Below are 22,602 nucleotides of genomic sequence, written 5' to 3' on the forward strand. Positions count from 1 at the left end.
AAGACTAAGTCAATTTTGGCAACATTTGAATTCAGAATGTAAAGAACTGGAACAACTGCTACTAAGCATCCAGTCAGTTTGTTGCCTTTGGTATTAGTACAATTAGCATTAGTATTTGATAATCATTATGTATTTGATAATTTGACATATTTGATAATCATGCATTTGTTTATAAAGCTGGTGTTTAACACTAGATTTAATATCTCCCCTCTTCTTGATTATAACCAAACAACTGTCATTAACATGTATTGATGATCTAATGCCTACCTAGGTCATTTTGGGCATATAGGAATTAAATTGCCCTGTGTATATCTTCATAACTTTTCCGTTTTATATATCAATTGTATGTGATCATATCTGACAGAAATTGAACCATGCATATCTTACTGAGCGGGCAAGCTTACTAACCAGTTTTGCCATTGTGTTTACAATGAATTTGATCCTTATCTTCACATGAATGTATTCCTTATTAGTGATATTTCCTGGTCTGTGTCTTCACATGAGTTTTAGCTCAATTGTTTCAGATTATATTAATCTGTTGGTGATTAAGATTTAATACATTTCTGTTCTGTTGACTTTAACATTTAGTTTATCTTCAGTTTGTCAATTTATGTAAGCTGTTATCTTTTGGTTGTGTCAGTCTTCCGATAATAACTGAATCATTTCTATAATTCTCTCTTTCTCTCTCTCTTGCTCTCTCATTATATATAAAATTAATATATTACATTTCCTTTGCATTTCTTATCTTTGGTGGTTAATATTTATATATTATTATTGTTTACTTGTAGGAACCTATGGATGCCAACATGAAGGTATGGTTACTATGTTTTGTTCTCTAAACGACTGTATGGCTAAGGAGCTCACACCTTGGGCAAAGGTCTTGTGAGTGGATTTGGTAACGGAAACTGTTTGGAAGCCCATGATATATATATGTGTACATATGTATTTGTGTGTATCCTTGTCTAGACATGATGCGATGGTTATAAATGAGTATCAGTGTCATACAAGTGAGGTTGTTCATTTCCAGTCTTCTGTGAAAAAACATGTCTGGCTATGGGGTATTATTACCTTACATGGAGACCGGTGAGGGTTGGTGACAAGAAACTACATCTGGCTCTAGAAAATCTGCCACAAGGCATTCTATCGGTCCATGGAAAAGTGTGCCACTGTCAGAGTGTTGTAGATTCGTTTGGCTGTTGACTTTGACTGAGCTGTGACTGTTGGCTAATTAATGAATGAACAAACTATATATGTAGTTGCTGTCTGTCAAAGAAAAGCAACTAGAAAATGAGATTGTTAATGACAGTCCTATATGTTGTTTGTCGAAATAGTACTTGTTTATAACACTGGGATCTAATAAGTTAAACACCTACTGAGTTTATTGTATCTTTTGCTGGTCAGACTAGTTACTGATAAAAAGATAAATTCTTTAAGTCCTACCAGACTGGAATGGGTTAGTCACTTGCTGACATCATCAGCCCTCAACAGACTTCTCTTTGTGTTATTTAGTTATTTTCACTACTGAGTAGTAATTTGGGTTGGGCTCCTAGGTTGTGGGTTGGTATTTTAGTCTCTGCCAACATTCCTGCTACCAGTCTGATAAAATGAGCCAATTGCATGGACATTTGGTGATGAAATGTATCCATCAATGGGTGATCAGCTGCGTTGATATCAAGGCTGCATGGAAGGGAAGAACATCAGGGAAGAATTAAAACTAGTCTCACAGTTAAAATGACCACTTCGAAGCTCTTTTGTGGCTGTTGTCTATCATCATTCAAATAAAACTGGACTTTTAATATAGCACATCAACCAGTCAGCACTACAATGCTGTGTATAGATGACCTTGACCTTCAGCTTGATATTTCAGATTTTGGCACAAGGCCAGTAAGTTTGACATGGACGGGGTGGTTCGTTTAAGTCAATTACATTGATCCCAGTGCTTGACCAGTACTTATTTTATTGACCCTGAAAAAAGGATGAAAGGCAAAGTCAACCTCAGCAGAATTTGAACTCAGAATGTAAATATCGGAAGAAATGCCACTAAGCTTTTTGCTCGGCATACTAACAATGTTGCCAGCTTGCTGTCTTAACCTTCAGCTTCATATTAGCTGCATTACACATCATTGGTTTAGAGATGCTAGACTGAACGTATGTCCAATGCACTTGGAAATTTAATATAAGTTGATCAATGAAGGATTTGGATGAGGATTGTGTTTGTATGAAATCCTATTTCAAATTGGGAAAATTTTTATGGTGACTTTTCTTCTGTTGGGTGATGGCATGTGGCATAGTGATTATGGTGTTACACTCACTGTCATAAGGTTGTGATTTTGATTCTTGGACCAGGCGATGTGTTGTGTTCTCGAGCAAACCACTTCATTTAATGTTACTTCAGTCCACTCAGCCGTAAAGGAGTGACCCTGCAACAACTGGGAAGTTAACTCTGTGATAGACTGGCATCCCATTCAGTGTGGTGGATTGTAATCTCAATCACTTACACTCTTTGTAAACTTGGATAAGCTCAAGCCTTAAGAGTTCTAAGTTCATGACAGACCCAAGTCTTAAGTCTTTCTTCTGTTGCCACAGGTCTATGGAAGTGGTTGTTTGAATCTTACACAATGTCACAAGCAGTGCCAGTCTTTCAAAATCAGAACATCTCCCTAATATGACCCCAAATTTGGACAACTTCCCTCAATAATGAGCAATGATTCTATTGTGAATATGTTTGTGTTGATCCTTGAAAATTGTCCCTTACTCTCAGTGAAGTTGCTGAAGAAGTAGGCATCTGTAAAAGTTCATGCTACATAATTTCAAAAGTAAAATTGAAGTTGCATCACGTACTTTCAAAATTTGTGAAGGAAAAGAGTTCAAAGTCACAATCAGTCAGGAGATCTGTTTAGCTGAATACTGATGGAAACTTTCTGAAAAAATGTCATAACAAATGATGGAACATGTTGTGACTGCAACATCAAAACAAAAAAGCAGTCTTCACAATGGGTTTAATAATCATTGCTTCAGCCAAAAAAAAAAGCACGTCAGAGTTGTTCAGATGTGAAGATGATGTTGACTGCATTTTTTTTGATGGCTGGGCATTGTTCATCATGAGTTTGTTTCATGTGACCAGGTGATCAATTTGGATGTTCTGAATTATTTGAGAGAGGCACTGCAAAGAAAGGGGCCAGAAGTGTTGGCTGACAAAACCTTGATGCTGTCATGACATTGTAGTTGCTCATGTGGTCCCTCCAGATTTTTCTCTGCTCCTCAAGTTGAAACCAGCCTGAAAGGTTGCTAATTTTAAATGGCATAAAAGATTAGGGAAATTTGCAATGATAACCATGCGATATGCATCTACTAATATTGGAGACCAAATTGTGCAAGAAGTTAAGTGAGTGATTAGAATCCTTATTGAATAAGCAGTAAGATGATATATGAAATACTTTGAAATGAATGGAAAGTTTCATGGAGATACTTAATTGATTCTCTAATCTAGGTGACCTAATTAGCTGTGGAGGTGGTTGCTCCAAAAGCATAACAGAGTGACCAGGTGTGTTTGTCAAGTAGAGGGCAATGGAGATCAGGTACTGTTTCACCAATGAACTTAAGAGAAAAAGAAGAGCAGATCTTGAGAGAAAGGAGGGACTTGTAGGTAGGAGGTGTATCATTGAAGTAGTCTGAGAATGAGACTGTTACCATGGTGTTACAGAATCTAGTTGCCAAGGGACTTGACACTTTATGGATGCAAAGTGGTGTTGGGGTGGGAGCATGGTTTGTTAGTTAAAAATGCATGTTTTTGGTTTCTCATTTAAGCATTTTGCATTTTCTGAATCTTTTGTAATAATGATTCATGAATATATTAATAAGTAAATAGTAAAATGAATTATATTAGTTTCACCAAATCTGGTCTGCCTTTGAAAGGATATGTGTGTGTGTGTGTGTGTATACACACATATCTATGTATATATGTATGCATGTATATGTGTATACATATGTACATGTGTATGTGCGTGTGTGTATATGTATATATATATATATATATATATATATATAAACACACACACACACACACAGAGCCTAGTAAGTATAGAGTTATATTTATGAAAATAGCAGACAGAATGTTTGCAGGTGTGCAAATAGGACTGGTGAAGCTAGAATTAAATAATTAAAATTGCATGAAGCAGCTTTGAATAGAAATGATTGTAGTTGGACATGATAAGACCTATCACTGCAGGAATAGTCACAGAAAAAAAAATTCTTCACCTAAACTTGTGTAAAAACACATTTCATTTTCGGCTGTGAGTGATGTTATTACATTGTAAGACACATGAGATTTTGCATGATTCCTCTTCAATTAACTAATTGAAGTGGACCTTGGTTAGAGAGGGTGTGTCATTGATGAGGTTGCAAATATTAATGAAAGAACTTTGACAAACCTAGCTGATTGATTCATTGATTGATTGTCCAGATGATTAATCAAGTAATCGAATAGTTAATTAGTTGAATGGTTTATCAATTGACTAATAATAATAAATAAAAGAAGTGAAATACAACCAGTGGGTGTGTTCATTATTGGCCTAATGACCTTCTCAAAATATAACAAAACTAATTAAAGCCATACTTCTGAGGTCGTTTCTTATATTGTAAGTGATATTTCATGGTTCATTGGCTTTTTATATGATGATTTTTGTTTAGCCAAGGAATGGAAAGTTCTTGTTGGATTATGGTGACTGATGTTGCTTCTTGAAATTGTGTGTGAAAGTAATGACAGACTTTTGTTTGTTTTGTGCATGTGTGTTATAGTATTATAAACCTTTGGTTGTGTCTGCATGTTTTGTGGCTAGAGGTTGTGTTTTTATCTTTTGTATTGAGCATATTCATGTGTGTAAGTTATGGTTGAATAGTTTTAATCAGGATTGAGGGTGGAGAGTTTAGCATGGCTTATTTAGGTTGTTTGTTAAACTAATTATGGATTTTTATATGCTTATTTTGTGATATTGGAATTATGGTTTTGAGGTGTTTCTATTTGTGTGTATGTATGTGAATGTATGATACAAGTACACACATGATGTATGTGTATGTTTACATGTATACATACCTAGTTACATACATATGTACATACATAGATATATACACATGTATAAATATGCATCATGATCAACAATGTTTTTATATCCATTTTTTCATGCTGGTATGGGTTAGACAAAACTTACTTGTTGAGAAAGATTTTCTATAGTTGGATGTTCCTTTTATCACAAACACTTATATTTTCCAAGTAAAGTGTTTTCAATCCATCAGTCTTGACATTTCAAAAATACTGAATGCATTGAAACTATACAATTTCTGCTTACTGGAGAATGGATACAAGGACACTGTTTTAAGTCAGGCAGTATTAATGGTGATATATGCAAATGACACTGAAACATGCTAGAACTACTCCTACAGAAAGCCCAACAAGGAAACTATATCCATAGAAACTTCAACCATCCTTCAACTGTATTTAGCAACCTAGTTACATGTATTAGCAAAAGAATCTCTAACCTGTTGGTGGACAGAGAGAAATTTTCAGCAGGCTATATTCTATTAGAAGAAGGCACTAGCAAGGAGTGGATTTACTGGTAAGTTAGTGAATATAGAGTATCCCACTCTCCACCACAAACCCAAAGAGATTTAGAAAATTAAAGATTGTTTGGTTTAATCCTCCATTCAATCTAGATGTTTCCATTACAGTAGCTGGAAGCTACTTAGTGGTGATTAGACAGCATTTTCTAAGGACCCAGAGATATCATAAACTCTTTAACTCTCATGTGTTAATGTTAGACAGTTTTACTTACAACATTGTACTTTACAACAGAGACAAATATGCAACTACACAGTCTTCACCCGACAACCAAACTTGTAACCTTAGAAATCTCATCAACTGCCTACAGTGAAGATCTTGCTTTTCTCACACCATTTAATAGCATTACATGACAAAACATGGGTATAACAGCTATTGATTTCAAGGCAAGGTTTACACTATATATGCATGTCTTCAGATGTAAGGACTGGGGAAAGCTTCACCTTCGTATATTGCTTCATCTGGAAACTGAAGAGTGAAAAGAAAACCAACTTCCTCAATATTATGTGGAACATCCTTGACAGAATCCCTCCTTACTCAAAGATTATAATTGCCAACACAGGTGCTGTGAGAAATTACATATACTCAAACACCCTGCAGTATCCATCAACAGAAAAACTGATCTATCCTATTGTTGTCACTGTATATATACCCTGTCAATGAATTTTGTACCGTCTACTCTGATAGCCCAGAAATACCATCCTAGCTCTAGATGACACACACACTATTGCAAGATATATTATCGCTGTTGCCTACCATGCAATTATCTCCCATTCATTATGATATCACAGTGGCCTACTATCAAAAGCCTATTTTTGTACCACACAGTTATACTTGACAGATAAACTAATATGTAACCCAACACCTCTAAATCTGTCATCTCTCCACTTAGTAAATGCAACCACTCAAATATCATTCCCCCAGAATGCTGACTAATTGAGGCCGACCACATGGAGCATATAATGAAAGAATTGCTGTCACAAGCTAGCTAAAGTATCTGCAAGACCTGAACTGATCAAGGAAGGCCTAAATATTCTCAATGAGAACTTGTGTTAAAATTCCTTTAACCCTTTCGTTACCAACCCGGCTGAAACCGGCTCTGGTTCTGTAGTACAAATGTCTTATTTTCATAAGTTTTGAATTAAAATCTTCCACCAAATCTTAGTCACAATTTATGTTCCTAACACTAGCTTAATGATAACTAAGTTATTTTATTAAATTCTTTGTTATATTTAAAATAATTGAAAGAAACACGGAGCATCTCAAAATAAATGCAGTAAGGAAAAGGTTAAAATTCCCTCTGCTTTGACTCCATAGGTCTGAGTATATTGATATGTTCTCTGCTCACCAAACTTTAAGTAATGAAGAGCTAAATGCATTGAGTGTTACTCTCTTTATTTGTTCAACAAATATACCCCCACCATATAAACCACATATTTTTTCCTTTCCCTTCTACATGTCTCTTCTGTATAAATATATGTGTATATATTCTTTTATAAGTTTCAACACGAAGGCTGTGGCCATGCTGATGAAGCTGAGATTTTGTTTCACTGCTTAAGTTTCAGTTGCAATAAAAAAAGAAAATTATATCCTTTACAACACGTATTGAACACTTCTCTTTCATTTGTTCAGCACCCCCCCCCCCCCACGTAAATGTATACATTAGAAGTTGGAGGCTGCTCTTTGAAATACGGCAAAACATAATTAGTGTATAGGCATACATACATACATACATACTTTTATATGTTTCAGTCATTTGACTGTGGCCCTGCTGGAGCAGTGCCTTTAGTCAAGTAAATCGAGCCCAGGACTTATTCTTTGTAAGCCTAGTGCTTATTCTATTGGTCTTTTTTGTTGAACCACTAAGTTATGACTGAAACAAAAGAATAAAAGAATATATATATATATATATATATATATATATATATATATATGTATGTATGTATGTATGTATATATATTATATATATGTATGTATGTATAAAAATCCACTAATTCATGTATATATATATATATATATGTGTGTGAGTGTGTGTGTTTATGTGTATATAATTAATCCTCTTTTGCAATATTCTAAAGCACATGGTCACCCTTTTCTTTAATGTGCATGTCAGTCATTGTTGTTTTTGAGTTCATGAATGATTTCCCTCTTTTTTGACTAGTGTTGGATTTGGATATAGAGTATGGTATTCTATACAGTATATATGTGATGTTGGGCAGATTCTAGAATATTGCTTTGAATAGATTCTGTAATATTATTTTCAGGTAAAGTATTTCACATCCTTTAAACCTTTTAAAACTGATGTTGGTCCCTAATCAGTATCCTGGAGAAGGGTTATTGTGTGGAGCATATTAATTTGTGACATGTTCTTGGTAAGTAAGTGTTAGTGTGGCCGAGTGAATAGTTAGTGTTTTGTGAAAGTGGGAGTGACAAACACACACATATTCACGCATATATATTAGCAATACAGCTGCACTTATGCATAACCCATGCACATACCCATGTAATATCACATTTGATGGCATAAAAGGTGCATGGATGTATTAGATGCACCCTAGTTTCAGCAGCACATATTGAGGAAATAAAGTTTTTTTGTGCATTGAAGCATGTAATATTTAAAGCAATCCAGCAGTGCATTACAAATCATTGCAGTACAAATAATAATACTTATGTTTATGTAAATATTATTATTACGGAGTCAGACAAGGTAGAAGAGACTGTCTGGATTAAAATTAACCTCTGGGAGTGAGTGTCAGGGACAAAATTAGCTTAGGGGAGGTCCAACTCTGTATATAGGACCCAGGATGATTGTTTTGAGACATGTTTTGGGGAAAAAAGTGCTTCTTATATGCCTTCAAATATGGTAAATTATTCACTATTTGGATCCATAAAGATCTATATATTAATTAATATTGAAATACTGTACTTCTCAAGTTTTCACTCTTATAATGATATTTTTTGATTATTATTGTTTTCTTTTTCTTTTTTTTCAGATGTCTTGGCACTTTGGTTGGAGGAATGGAGAATACAAGTTCCCAGCAAATTTTTTGCCCCATTAATACATTAACAATAGCAATCCAGCCCTCTGCTAGTATGCCGAGCAACCCACAACCCAATATGCTGCAGTCGACGCAGACATATACAACAATGCGTCAGGCAACAGTACCCACTGAACAGATTTTTAATTCTCAAGGCCAGTCTTCTGCTACAAGAACTAATAGTCGTGCCAGTAATGGGTTTGAGCTGTCTCGTTTACCAGGAACTTATGCTAATGGTATCAATGTAGGTTCTGCTGCCAATTTTACAACTTCAGATGTTAACCAAATTGTTACATCTGGGAAACAGTCATATATAACAACAGGGCTACCAAATATCACCAGTCTGAGTGATCCAATCCACTTTCTTCCTTCAACATCTCTAAATACCTGTGCCCCAGGATCCTTCATTGAGAAGATTGAGCGTTTACCAAGCTTTAGCACAATTGTTGCCTCAGCAGCTTCCACAAACCCTATGATAGGTTTACAATGCCAGTTCCCCAATGTTGCACAATCTTCAATTGAACAGCTAACATCAACATCCTCCACATCATTACCTGTCCAGACCAATAACACCAATGCCACCATGCTGACAACTACCAACATTCCTGTTTCCAGCACACCATCACAAGTTGACAGCTTCCAGTCTGTTTCACCTAATTTTACAAACTACTATGCTGGCCGTAACACACAGCAGCAGCAGCTACACCATCAAACTGTGATTCAGCATCTTCCTGCTGGAACATCAAAGGTGATCACTTCACAGGGGGCTGTCACAGACGGGTCGGTCTCTCAGCTGTCATGTTCACCTTCTTTGTCAACAAGCCCTGCTCAGTCTCCGATATCAATTTCATCCCCTTATCCAAATAACACGAAATCTAGATCCTCTTCTTCTGTTGTCTCTTTGTCTGTTTGCATGGGTGGTCAGATGAGCTCAAATGTTACCAATGAAGACTGTCTTACAAAGGCATCTAAAATATCTCATGGTAAGATAACTATGGAACACCCAGATAATTCTGTTAGCAAGAACAAAGTCTTGAAGTCTGATAAGCTAGGTGAAATCTGTGAGCAAAATATTTCTAAGTTAAAATGTAAATTCTCTCAGCCGTCTTTACAACAGCAGTCTACGCTGTCTTCAAATGCTGTTCACCAAATATCTGCTGGTAACCTCAACAAAATGATAGAAAAGACTTGCAAACAAACTCAGAAGATTGCTATATCTGACCAGGTTTCGAAACCTTGCACAAGAAACTCAGTTAAAAATAGTGCAGCCAAGAAAGAAATTGTCATTGTTGCTCCATCTCAGCTGACCATGGTGGCAAAGCCAGATGCTGCTCCACTTTATGTGGACGCCACTGGTCAAGCACCTGTGATGGCTAACCAAACCAACAGTAATGAAAAGTCTAAGGGAGTTCAGTTTTTTGTTATGGGTGCATTGGAAGGAAAAGCGACTTGTATGGATAACTTTCCATATCATGACACTCCTCCGGAAATGGAATCTGCAATTGCTGATCTTCCGCTCACGTTTGACAGGCAGCCGACTGTTGATGGTATTTTGATGAAATCCCATGCAATGCCAATTTCTTTTGATCTTTTGAGTAAGGAACATCTTGAGTTTGTGTCATGTGACAGTGAGAAGGTGAAGCAAGAACCAGCAGACAAGAGAGTGGATGATACTCAGAGCCAGCCTGCAGACTTTCAGCTTTTACTTCAGCAGCAGCAGCAGCAACAACAACAACAGCAACAACAACAGCAGCAACAACAACAGCAGCAACAACAACAGCAGCAACAACAACAGCAGCAACAACAACAGCAGCAACAACAACAGCAACAACAACAACAGCAACAACAACAACAACAGCAACAACAACAACAACAACAACAACAATTAACTCTGCAGCAATCTGTACAACAGATTCAAACTGTGCAACAACCTCAGCAGGTTTCCATACAACAACCAACACAACAAACACTTCAGCAGTTTCAGTCATTTACACCTGAACAATTTCAAGGGGCACAATTCCGACAGTTACAGCCCCAACAGACTGATTTTCAACAACTGCAAGCCTCTGGCCAACAGCAGCAACAGCAGCAGCCACCACAACAACAACAACAACAACAACAGGTGGTAGCCCAGCCCCAGCCTCAGTTGCAATTAAACATGTTAATATTTGCAGATGCACAAACACAAATACAACAGCAACAAGATAATTTAGCACAGTTTACACAGCAAGTGCAGCAAGCATCTCAGCAATTGCAACAGCAGCAACAACAACAGCAGCAACAGCAGCAGCAGCAGCAACAGCAACCGCAGCCACAATCTCATATAGTACCGCAGCAGATTCATCAACAGATTCAACCATCTCCTGGTCAACAACAGCCCCAAGTTGCTAGTACAGTTGTCACTGTGCAGCAACCCCTTCTCTCCCCTTGTCCCCAAATTAACCCAGTACTTCCCCTTGAAACATCAGCTAATGCCCGTAAAAGCCCTCGTCAAAAACAGGCAATGAATTTCATGGAGTCTGCGGCAAAAGCAGTCGTCACAACCACAGTTGTTGACAGCGCCACCTTTGTGACTGTTTCAATCCGGAATAATCGCAAGGTGCCACTGGCAGCCCAAGCTAAAACTAATACCACAAATAGCAACCTTGCATCTGGAGGTCTGCCATCCGTGTCTCAATGGTCAGGAGAGACGACGTCTGCTTCAGTGAAGCGAAAACATTCTGACTGCAGTGATATTGCTGAGTCTGAAGGCAGCGATGTAGATAGTGGTGAGGACAAAAGAGATGATGGTGGGGACTTATCCCTCGAGGATAACCAGGAGTCCAATTTGTACACGCTTAAACCTCCATCTGTTCTACCCAACCTTAGCAATCTTGGCTCCCCAGCACCTCCAGCCACTCCTGCTGCACTATCAGTGGAAAACATTGAAACTAAGGACATCAAAGAAGAATTAGATCGGACAGAAGTGGAGATTCGCATCGATGATTCTCAGTGTGTTCTCCATGGTGAGCAAAAGCGATGGCAGTGCTGTCATTGTCCAAAATCCTACACTACAAAACATAACTTGGTGACCCATATTCTTGACCATCAGGGTATTAAACCCCACTTATGTATGATCTGTCATAAGTATTTCAAGCAGTTGAGCCATCTAAATACACATATGCTGACCCATGAGAACATCAAACCTCATGTATGTCAGATATGTAAGAAAGGTTTCACACAGATTTCTCATCTGAAACGGCATCAAGCTGTGCACTTGGACAGTAAACCTCACTTGTGTGATAAATGTAATCGCGGCTTTGCTTACCCAAGTGAGCTACGAGTGCACAAAGAGAAACATGATCTTGGTCGGGACAAATGTCACGACTGTGGGGAGGACTTTTCTAGTCAGCGACTTCTTCGACAACATCAGGTGAAGCATGAGCACCGGGACGACTTAACTTGTAAAATATGCACAAAAATATTCCGATATCCAAGTCAATTAAAGGATCATATGATTACTCATTCTGGTACACGACCTCATATTTGCCCTGAATGTGGAATGGATTTCATGAAGGTAAGATTTCAATTTGGGTTGTTTTATTGCTTTACTTCTGTAGCTTAAAACGTGTAATTCCTCGATCATATAATGGCTTAGTGTTGCTGGCAGAAGGAATCATTTTTGTTTTCATTTTACATGTTACTACTGTTGTTTCTTTCTTTCCTGTATAACTGATATATTAATCACATCCAGTCACAAAAAAATCTACACCAGTTTCATCTGGCATGATTGATATATGGTTATGTTCTAGTTTTGTCTGTTAATCTTCCTATCACATGCTTTCTTTCCATACATTCTAGGTAGAAAAAACATGCCAGTTACATAATATTCGTAGTGTTTTTACAGCAGTTTTCTATAGTTCCCATGGTCTCTGTACAAGTAGGTGAACTTCTCCCGTAAGTGATATAGCGAGTGTGGCATATATATTTTACCCATTGTTCATTTTATCATAAATTAAAAGGTTTTAGGTTTTGGTTAATGAAAGTTTACAGATTTATTGTTATATTTATTGACAATATTTTGCATATATTTGCAATTGAGCAAAGTGTCTTCTACTTCAACTTTGGGCTAACCAAAGCTTTGTGAGTGGATTTAGTAAACGGAAACTAAAAGAAGCCCTTAGTATATATATGTGTGTGTGTTTGTCCCCCACCACCGCTTCACAACTGATGTTGGTGTGTTTACATCCCTGTAACTTAGTGGTTTGGCAAAAAGACTCATAGAATAAGTACCAGGCTTAAAAAAAATTTAGTACTGGTGTCAATTCATTTGACAAAAAAGATTCTTCAAGGTGGTACTCCAGCATGGCCACAGTCTAATGACCAAAACAAGTAAAAGAGAAAAGATAAAAAGATAATTCAAAATAGCCCCCTTTCAAATACCAACCATTCAACTATGAAATAAAGGAGCTGCCTACTTTCTGTTACGTTGACTGTAGCAAGAAAGATAAATATGGCAGGCCATATAGACATGGAAACATGTTGCAGTGTTTGCTTGCTTGAAGATGTATAGTTATAGGGATGGTGGATGGTGTTTCTTGTCATTACAACTAAAATACAATCACTAAATAGTTGCTGATACAAGGCATGTTCTTAAAGCTTATTAGCGAGCCTCCGAGTTGAGTAAGTGAAAGCTATTTATTCATAACAATCTGATAAAAGACAAGTTCATATTTTTTCTGCTTGTGGTTTTTTTTTTCTTATGTCTTAGAAGAAACAGTAAATCTTAAGTATGACATTTTGCATTGGTTAATGTAAGATGTCACTTTTGACATTTGCAAAGAATAAGAGACTTTTCCAAGTTTGTTTTGTTTTCATTATTGATATGCTGTATTTATATTAGAAATATCTGCTAGACACTAATAAACTAGTTGTCCTTCATATATGAATAGGTTGTCTTTAGATATTAATAGGTTTGAAGCAGTAGGTATTGTGAAAACTTATCTCACTTTCAGTCAGTTGCTGTAAATGTTTATCTATAAAGGATAACATTTTCCAGGTTGCTAGAATACCAACATCGTCGAGACATAGATTCTTAATATACCATAGTATTTAAACTGAATTGCTTGGTAACTGCAATGTGAATGATGTTATTTAAATCTTCAAGTAGTGGAATTAGTATGAAGGTTAGGAGGAATAGAGTTAAGTCTCAGCTAGTTTAATCCATGCATTATACATATTTGATGTATGGTTGTTGTTGTTGTTGAGCTCTCAAGATTCTTATTGAGCAAAAAACCATGATCAAATCCTCAAAGGCATTCCAGCAATCACTGCTCTGTCCCCTTTTCCCCAGCCCCTCTCAGTGTTAATTTGTTTAGAACCACACCGTCCAATGTGTTTTACTATATTACCAAACAACAGGGGTTAATTTGATGAGGTTTTGGCCTGTTATTTCTAGTAGGTTGATCCAACTGTATAGAGGAGTCTTTATCTAGATCTAATGACATGAAATTTTGGCTCATTTGTTTTCTACAAATTCATGATTGAAGTTGAGATTTATTTAGTAGACGTCTCATACTTTCTGCCAACCTTAGAAGTAAAAAGAAAAAAGAAAAAACATTCCCCTTTTATGTTGTGACTTCAATAGCAGCACTCAATATTTTCTGCAACAATAAAGAACTGGTATTTTCATTTTGCATATTACTTTCATATATTAAAGTTTAAATAATAAATCTTTTGCAATCACAGTTTCCATTATTGATATTGATCACAGATGATTATTGGTTAACATTAAACTATTTTTAAGCTGAACTTTGAAAGCAGTATGTTCTTGTTTTTGTGGAAGATTGGAAATGAAGGATATTGTTTGTATGACAGTGACGCTTGTTTACAGCAGTCACGCAATGTCAAGACAAGGAGACACCAACTCTCACATGCATACATACGTACATGCATATATACACACGTACATGCACATACACACACATGCACACACGTACACACACACATGCACACACACACACTCTCTCTCTCTCACACACACACACACTCCTTTTATTTTCTGTCAGCCAAATCCACTCGCAAGGCTTTTGTTGGCTTGGGACATTTGTAGAGGACATTTGCCCTTGATTCTAAGTGGGATTGAACCTAGAACGAAGTGGTTGGCAAACAAAGCTTCTTAACTACACAACCAACCACGGATAAATAAACTCAACTGAAATGATTTGAATGTTGATTAAGTGATGTTGTTAGAGGCAACATTACAATTTCATAATATTTCTTCTGACATTCATTAAAAATAAAATAACTTAATGATTACTATTGACCACAAATATTGTTTTATTGATTTCTCTGTATCTGTATTCCTACCATCAAATATGATTTTCAATGGAAAAGTTGTTTTGGTATTGATATCTCTTATACTGATTTGTAATACTATCATTGCTTTCGCAAACACCATTATAAGTTTTATACAAGGTATTTTCTGATAAGGGTGCAGACAAGACTGTGTGTTAAGAGGCATGTGGTTTTGGGTTCGAACCTACTGTGTGGCACCTTAGGCAAGTGTCTTCAACCAATTGCCTTGTGAGGGAACATCATCGTCATCATCATCATCGTTTAATGTCTGCCTTCCATGCTGGCATGGGTAGGATGGTTTGACTGAGGACTGGCAAGTTGGGAGGCTGCTCCAGGCTCCAATCTCATCTGGAAAGGTTTCTACAGCTGGATGCCCTTCCTAACACCAACCACTTCGAGAGTGTAGTGGGTGCTTTTTATGCGCTACCAGCATGGGAGCCAGTCAGGTGGCACTTGCATCGACCATGCTCAAGTGGCGCTTTTTTACAGGCCACTGGCACTAGAGCTAGTCAAGCGGCACTGGCATCGACTACTCTCGAATGGTGCTTTTTTACATGCTACAGGCACAACAGCTAGTCAAGCATCACTGGCATCAACCATGCTTGAATGGTGCTTTTTACATGCCACCGGTACAGGACATACATGGAAATTGTATGGAAGCCCATCATATATATGCATGTGTGTGTGTGTGTGTGTGTGTGTGTGTGTGTGTGTGTGTGTGTGTGTGTGTGTGTGTGTGTGTGTGTGTGTGTGTGTTTGTGTGTGTATTGTGTTGCTCTCCCCATCACTTAACCGGTATTAGTTGATGATGGTTGTGGTGGCAACGGCCACCACAACCATCATCAACATCTGTCTTCTATGCTGGCATAGGTTGGACAGTTTGACAAGATCTGATGGGCCCAAAGACTGCATCAACCTCCAATATCTGCTTTGGCATGGTTTTTATGGTTGGACACCCTTCCTAATGCTAACCATTTCACAGAGGTAACAGGGTGATTTTCTTGTGACACCAGCACTAGCGAGGTTTCCATGCAGCTTGCAAGACTATGAACCCCAGGAGGAGTAACTTTATGCTAGGAGATAAAAAGTAGCGAGGGATAAAGTAATAGAGTAAAGAGTGTATTTGGATAGTCATTGAGATTTACTAATTCAGAGAGTGTGTCAATGAAAGATTGCTTTAGTTGCTATATTTCTCTTTGAAATATATCATGCATTCATAAATTCTTATCTCTCTTTGATTGTGAAACTCCTATTCATTATTTGATTGCCTCCAATCGGATACTTGTAATTCTTTGTTGGTAACACTCTGTCAGACATCAATAAATTAATGTTCAGAATCAGGTAGACAAGGAAAAAAAAAGCCAGTTATTGCTATGCGACACGTTAATGGTTCAATAACGATCAGGTGATATTATTGAAAAATTCTATTAATGATATTTAAATGTTTTCATATTTATGTCTCTGCTGTTAATTCTTACTGCCATCATATTAAAACAGTAGATACTGTCATAGCTTTTCCTTCCAAAATATTGGAAATTTTTTTTATTGATCTCTGAATGTCTAGCTTGTTTGCTTGCTTGTTTGTTTTATGTTTGTTTTTGCATAGTAGCATGGGTTAGATGAATACATATTATTGCGGTGCGGTTGTAGGTGCAGGTGTGACTGTGTGGTTAAGAAGTTTACTTTTCAACCATGTGGTCTCAGGTTCAGTCCAACTGCACAGCACCTTGGACAAGCAAGTGTCTTCTGTTATAGCTCCAGGCCAGTCAAAGCCTTGTGAGTGGATTTGTTAGATGGAAACTGAAAGAGACTCACTCTGTGTGTGTGTGTGTGTGTGTGTGTGTGTGTGTGTGTGTGTGTGTGTAGCTTTAGGTATGTGTGTGTTCCTTCTTTTTGACCAAGTTTCACAACCAGATGGACATCAACCAGGTGTCCCCTTTGCAGCATGAATTGGGTACATTTTATTGAGCCACCTTAACTAGAGATATTATCTGTGACCGGATTGAAACATGCTCTGTACCCCATGTCACTTCTAATTTAGGGGTTACTATGCTCCTAGATGAATTGCCTGTGATGCAGCTTGCAATGGTTACATCTCTGTACTTTTCATTTTCATCACATCAAGTAAACTGCCCCTCTGGTGTAGTTTTTTGACTGCACACTGTGCGCATTATTCCAGTTCACTTTGTGCATTGTTCCAGGGTTGGTTCATTGTAGAGTTGTTCAACAGGACAAAATGCTTGGTGGAATTTCTTTTGGCTCTTTATGTTCTGAGTTCAAATGTTATCAGAATTGATTTTGATTTTCATCCTTTTGGAGTCAATAGAACAAATATCAGCTAAGCACTGGGGTCATTGACTTCTCTCTCTCTTCAAAATGGCTGGCCTTGTACCAAAATTAGAAAGAAATACTTCTTCAGCTTACTAATGTCTGAAATCTCAGAGCTAATCGATGGTTATTGTCTGATATTGGCTTTTTTTATGTTTGTAGTTGAAACTTTTGAGTTGCCTGAGCAAACAGAAAATATGTAAAGCAAAATGATGAATCATAATCACAACTGCTGTATCCCACTGTTTGTCAATTTCCTTTGCTGTATTTTTTAATGTTAAAAATGTATTATTATTGAATATAATCAATAAAACACAATCTCCATCAGTTGATCCAATCTCATCGACTGGTTAACTAACTATATCTAGCACACGCAGCCATGTCTCAGCCTGTGTGAATGATTATTTTAAACAATATTATTGTTAGATTACATTTAGTAACTGCTTTTGTTAGGTTGCAGTGAGTATTACTAATGTCTTTCTACATAAGATATATTAATATTCAGAGGCTATGTGGTAAGAAGTTTGCTTCTCAATCAAATTGTTTTGGGTTCAGTCCTACTGTGTAGCACAATGGGCAAATCTCTTTTACTATTGCTCCAGACTGACCAAAGGCCTTATGAGTGGATTTGGAAGATAGAAACTGAAAGAAACTTGTCCTTTTATTTATATATGACAAGGTGGTGTTCTAGCATGACCGTAGTCCAACGACTGGATCTAGTAAAGGAGTAAAGGGATAAATATGTGTGTGTGTGTGTGTATGTGAAGGTGTGTGGCTTAGTGTTTAGGGGTGTTGCCCTTGTGATTGTAAGATTGTGGTTTTGATTCCTGGACCAGGTGACGCGTTGTGTGTTCTTGAGCAAAACACTTCATTTCAGGTTGCTCCAGCTAGCAAAAATAAGTATTCCTGTGATAGTCTGTTGTTTGATTCCATCCAGAATGGGAATATATATAATCTACCTCAACAAATTCTCAATGAGCATTAAAACAATAGTGGTGGTCGTGATGATGATGATGAGGAGGAGGAGGAGGAGGAGGAGACTGGGATATAATAGCTTCATAGCTTTTTTTTGTATTCTCTGATCACTGCTTTTGGTAATAACTTTGTTTTTGGCAAAATCACTTGACATGCACTTGAGACAGTCTGGAACACGAATAAGTTGTGTAAGATTATAATAATAACTCCAGGGTATTATTACCGGCATAATGCCTCTCCCAAGGTTTAATTGTATATATATATATATATGTATATGTATGCCACAGAATTTGGGAAACCGCCCTTACTCCCTCCTTGTCCTTCTCACTCCCTCCTTGTCCCTCTCACTCCCTCTTTGTCCTTCACACTCCCTAACCCTAACCTTTGGCTCAAGAAGGATCTCTGATCCTTTTCAATATCCATCCATCCATCCATCCATCCACACATACATACATTCATATATTAATATTTGCTTTTATGTTCAGTTCTAATAAAAACTATTTTACACTAATCTGACAGGTAACTCTATACTTTTGTAGAGTACAAATATATTATTCTTGTTTAAGAATAATAGAGAAATGTATATATGTGTGTGTATGTGTGTGTGTGTGTGTGTTTGTGTTACTGTCTTCATGACATTGCACATGGTAGTTGTAAATGAGTGTCACTGCCATGCAAGCGGTGTCCTTTGTATTCCATCTCCTGCGGAAAAACATGTCTGGTGATGGGGGAAATATTACCTTTCTTAGACAAAGGTGAGGTTTGGTGACAAGAAGGGTGGCATCCAGCTGTAGAAAATCTACCTCAACAAATTCTCAATGAGCATTAAAACAATAGTGGTGGTGGTGATGATGATGATGATGATGAGGAGGAGGAGGAGACTGGGATATAATAGCTTCATAGCTTTTTTTTGTATTCTCTGATCACTGCTTTTGGTAATAACTTTGTTTTTGGCAAAATCACTTGACATGCACTTGAGACAGTCTGGAACACGAATAAGTTGTGTAAGATTATAATAATAACTCCAGGGTATCTTGTTAGAAGTGTTTCATTGACATAAATAACAGAGATTTATTGAACAAACTGGTATTTGGGTTCATTTGGTTTTGAGTTTGGTTGTGTTTCTTTTCACAAGTCACTTAAATCTTTTTTTTTCAATACTATCCCGCTCAAGGTGCTGTTATTGTGTTGATTTTAAATGAAATTAGATATCGACTGAAAAATTGTTAATACGAGTAGCACCATGTAAAAAGTACCTATGCTGGCACCATGTAAAAGGCATTCATGCTGGTGCCATGTGAAAAGCACTGGTGCTGATGCCACATAAAAAATACTTGGTACACCCTGTAATCATCATCATCATCATCATTATCATCATCATCATCATCGTTTAATGTTTGTTTTCCATGTTGGACAGTTTGACTGAAAACTGGGGAGGAAGGGGGTTGCACCAGGTTCCAATCTGATTTGGCAAGGTTTCTACAACTGGATGCCTTTCCTAATGCCATCCGCTCTGAGAGTGTAGTGGGTGTTTTTCACGTGCCATGACTATGGTTTTGCTTGGTTTGTCAGGTCAACACCAGTACACTATAGCGCCAAGGGTCTTGATCACCTGTCATTGCCTCATGAGGTCCAATGCTCGAACGGTGTTTTTTATGTGCCACTGGCATACTGAATATCACCGTCCTGCTTTCCAATTTTCTTTTTTCCTTCTCTGGCAGGGTCATTTTTATGTTTGACCCTTCTTTTTTTATCATGCCATATTTGGCTATTTTCACTTCATTCCACTCCATCCTCTTCGGCTTCAGCACACGTGGGTCTATGGTATCTCGACCTCCAGTAGCTTCCGCGGAACTCTTCTTTTCTTCCATTTTTCACTTCCACCCAACGATGGTGGCTTTGCACAAAAATCTTGCTTCAAATTCTTCAAAAAACGAGTCTGGTATAGATGGCAGTAGTTCACTCCAGTTTGCAATATATAGAAAATCAAGCGACATTCAGTTGCTGATCTTGCAACAAGCAAAGCAGCTAGTTATAAAATCTCTGTAAGAGATGAATGTAGTGACTATACTGGCAAGTAATGTTTGTCACCACTTCAACCTGGCTGTTCTGTATGAATGGACATTACTACGATTTTTTAACCCCAAGAGGACATTTCCTCTAGCTGGTTAATGATACTCTTGTAGAAATCCTATACATTTTGTAACAGATTAGATTTTGAAAATAAGGAAAATGAAAGCAATTAGCCATGTTTTGGTAGCTTCACTGAAAGAATAACAAACTTCTGACTCATTGTTTCAGAAGCAAATATGAATGAGGAAGCTTTTATTTAATGGTCCAACATTAATAAACTTGAGCAATAATAATATGTCAAACAACTATAGTTCCCCTGTCTCCATATAGTGTTTATATAGGCAGCAATACCTGTTTGTGCTGAAATAAGTCAGACTAATTCAAAATGGCCACCATACAAATGATTTGAAAATATTTATCTTAGATTTATAGGACACGCAAATATTTCTGACAGGACACATATATATATATATATAATGAAATCTACTTATTTAAACTTGTTAACTGCCATCAGATACTGGTCACCCTATTGAACTGTTTTTAGCTGACTACTGTCCCTCTGGCTTGCTCTATTCCACTCAAACTTAACACATATTTCAAGATGAAAATTATTACTTCACTTACATTACTTTATGAGGTTATTGATGTAAAATTGCCAACAATTTTAGTATTTATTTTTTTCAAGAATAATTCTTTTGGAATAATATATAAATCTTAAATTCCATGTTTGATATTTTTTTCTGCATTTTAATTTCTTTCAACAGTTTTTGCCAATTTTCTCACTGTCATTTAAATTTTCATTAGAATTGTTATTTAAGGTTAAATATTACCATATTTACTCATGTATAAGTCACACGATTTCTTACTTGATTTTAACTGGAAAAACTGGGGTCAAGACTGGTACACATGGCAAAGCTAAAACTATGAACGAAAAAAAAAAATTGTTTCAAGATTTAACATAAAATTAGAGGTGTAATGTAAGCATGAATAAATATGGTATTCTATTGTGTTGTAAATGAATTTTATGTACATGCATTTATATCTAAATATTGATATTAATTTTGATAAACCTGTTTCTTGTAGGAGCATCATTTAAAAGCTCACCAATTTACTCATACTGGCCTACAACCATTTATATGTCCAATTTGTCGCCGAGCATTTAATCAGAAGGCCAATATGCAACGGCATTTACTTATCCATAATGCCGAGAGAGCTTTCCGCTGTTTTACATGTTCCAAAACGTTCACACAACCACAAACCCTCAAAGCCCACATGGTTGTCCATGCTGATTCAAAACCTTACCGTTGCAATCTCTGCTGTAAGTATTTTTATGTTTTATGTTCTGTTTAGTATACTACAAACTAGAAACATTCTATTTCTCACTGCAGCAAATGTACGTAACATAACTAGAGCAGTTAGATCAGAGGTTCTCATCGAGGATCCTTATAACCCTTGAGGGTCCATGTAAGATTTAGTTGTTAAAATTTACCTGTAATAAATTACTATATTTCTGCAATACACAAAATATTTTAACAATTTTTTAAATACAATTTCTAGTAATATTTAATTATAAAAATATAATGGGACTTTTTAAAAGCTTCAAATGGCTAGGGGGAGGTCAGTCTGAGTAAAATTGAAATCAAAAGGGCCACAGGCAAATAATGGTTGAGAACCAATGATTTAGATTAATACATAGAAGAAACTTGCTGAGTTTGATGTTGGAGAATTCAATTAAGATCTGAATGTAAAGATTTATGGGATGTGTGAGTGTTTCTTTTTCATTTTGCAATTGTTTTCTTAAAGTAACTTTGGGTGGAGTAGCTTTGATAAATGTTGTGTTTGCCTAATGTGTTGTCATATTTATTTCCAGAGTTAAATATCTTTTCTCATGTCAGGCATTCAACATTCAACTGTGAATGGTATTTATTGTTTGAGTACAGAGCAAACATTTGTTTTGTTGTAGTGATACAAATTTTTATTATTAGCTATGTCATGTGGCCGATTACAATTGTCATGTGATCCATTGTAATTAACAAGGCCAGGAGTTTGATGTGGAAAGGTTGGTTATGTAATCGAAAAAGTCCTTCAGGTGTAAAAGACTTTGTATGACTCTAGCTTTACTGACACGAAGACCATACCGTATTGCGATAAAGGAATTGAACAAAAACTAAGTGTACTTATTGCACTTCCATCATTTTATCTGGCTCTCATGATAGAATCAATATTATATCAATATTC

At 36.7% G+C, this 22,602-nt stretch overlaps 1 protein-coding gene across 3 annotated transcripts in view; it reads left to right on the plus strand.

The window, feature by feature from the left end:
* LOC106867361 (uncharacterized) overlaps positions 1-22,602 on the plus strand; it is a 48,199-nt gene that overhangs the window by 17,597 nt on the left and 8,000 nt on the right. For all 3 annotated transcript variants that reach the window (XM_089356292.1, XM_089356291.1, XM_089356293.1), the window contains exons 2-4: positions 789-812; positions 8,608-12,208; positions 21,448-21,682. In XM_089356292.1, the coding sequence (XP_089212418.1) occupies positions 8,633-12,208; positions 21,448-21,682 (3,811 nt within the window). In that variant the 5' untranslated portion in view covers positions 789-812; positions 8,608-8,632. The remainder of the gene's footprint in view (positions 1-788; positions 813-8,607; positions 12,209-21,447; positions 21,683-22,602) is intronic.

This window comes from Octopus bimaculoides, chromosome 8, assembly GCF_046866305.1.
Source record: "Octopus bimaculoides isolate indiv1 chromosome 8, ASM4686630v1, whole genome shotgun sequence".
Taxonomy (NCBI): Eukaryota; Metazoa; Mollusca; class Cephalopoda; order Octopoda; family Octopodidae; genus Octopus; species Octopus bimaculoides.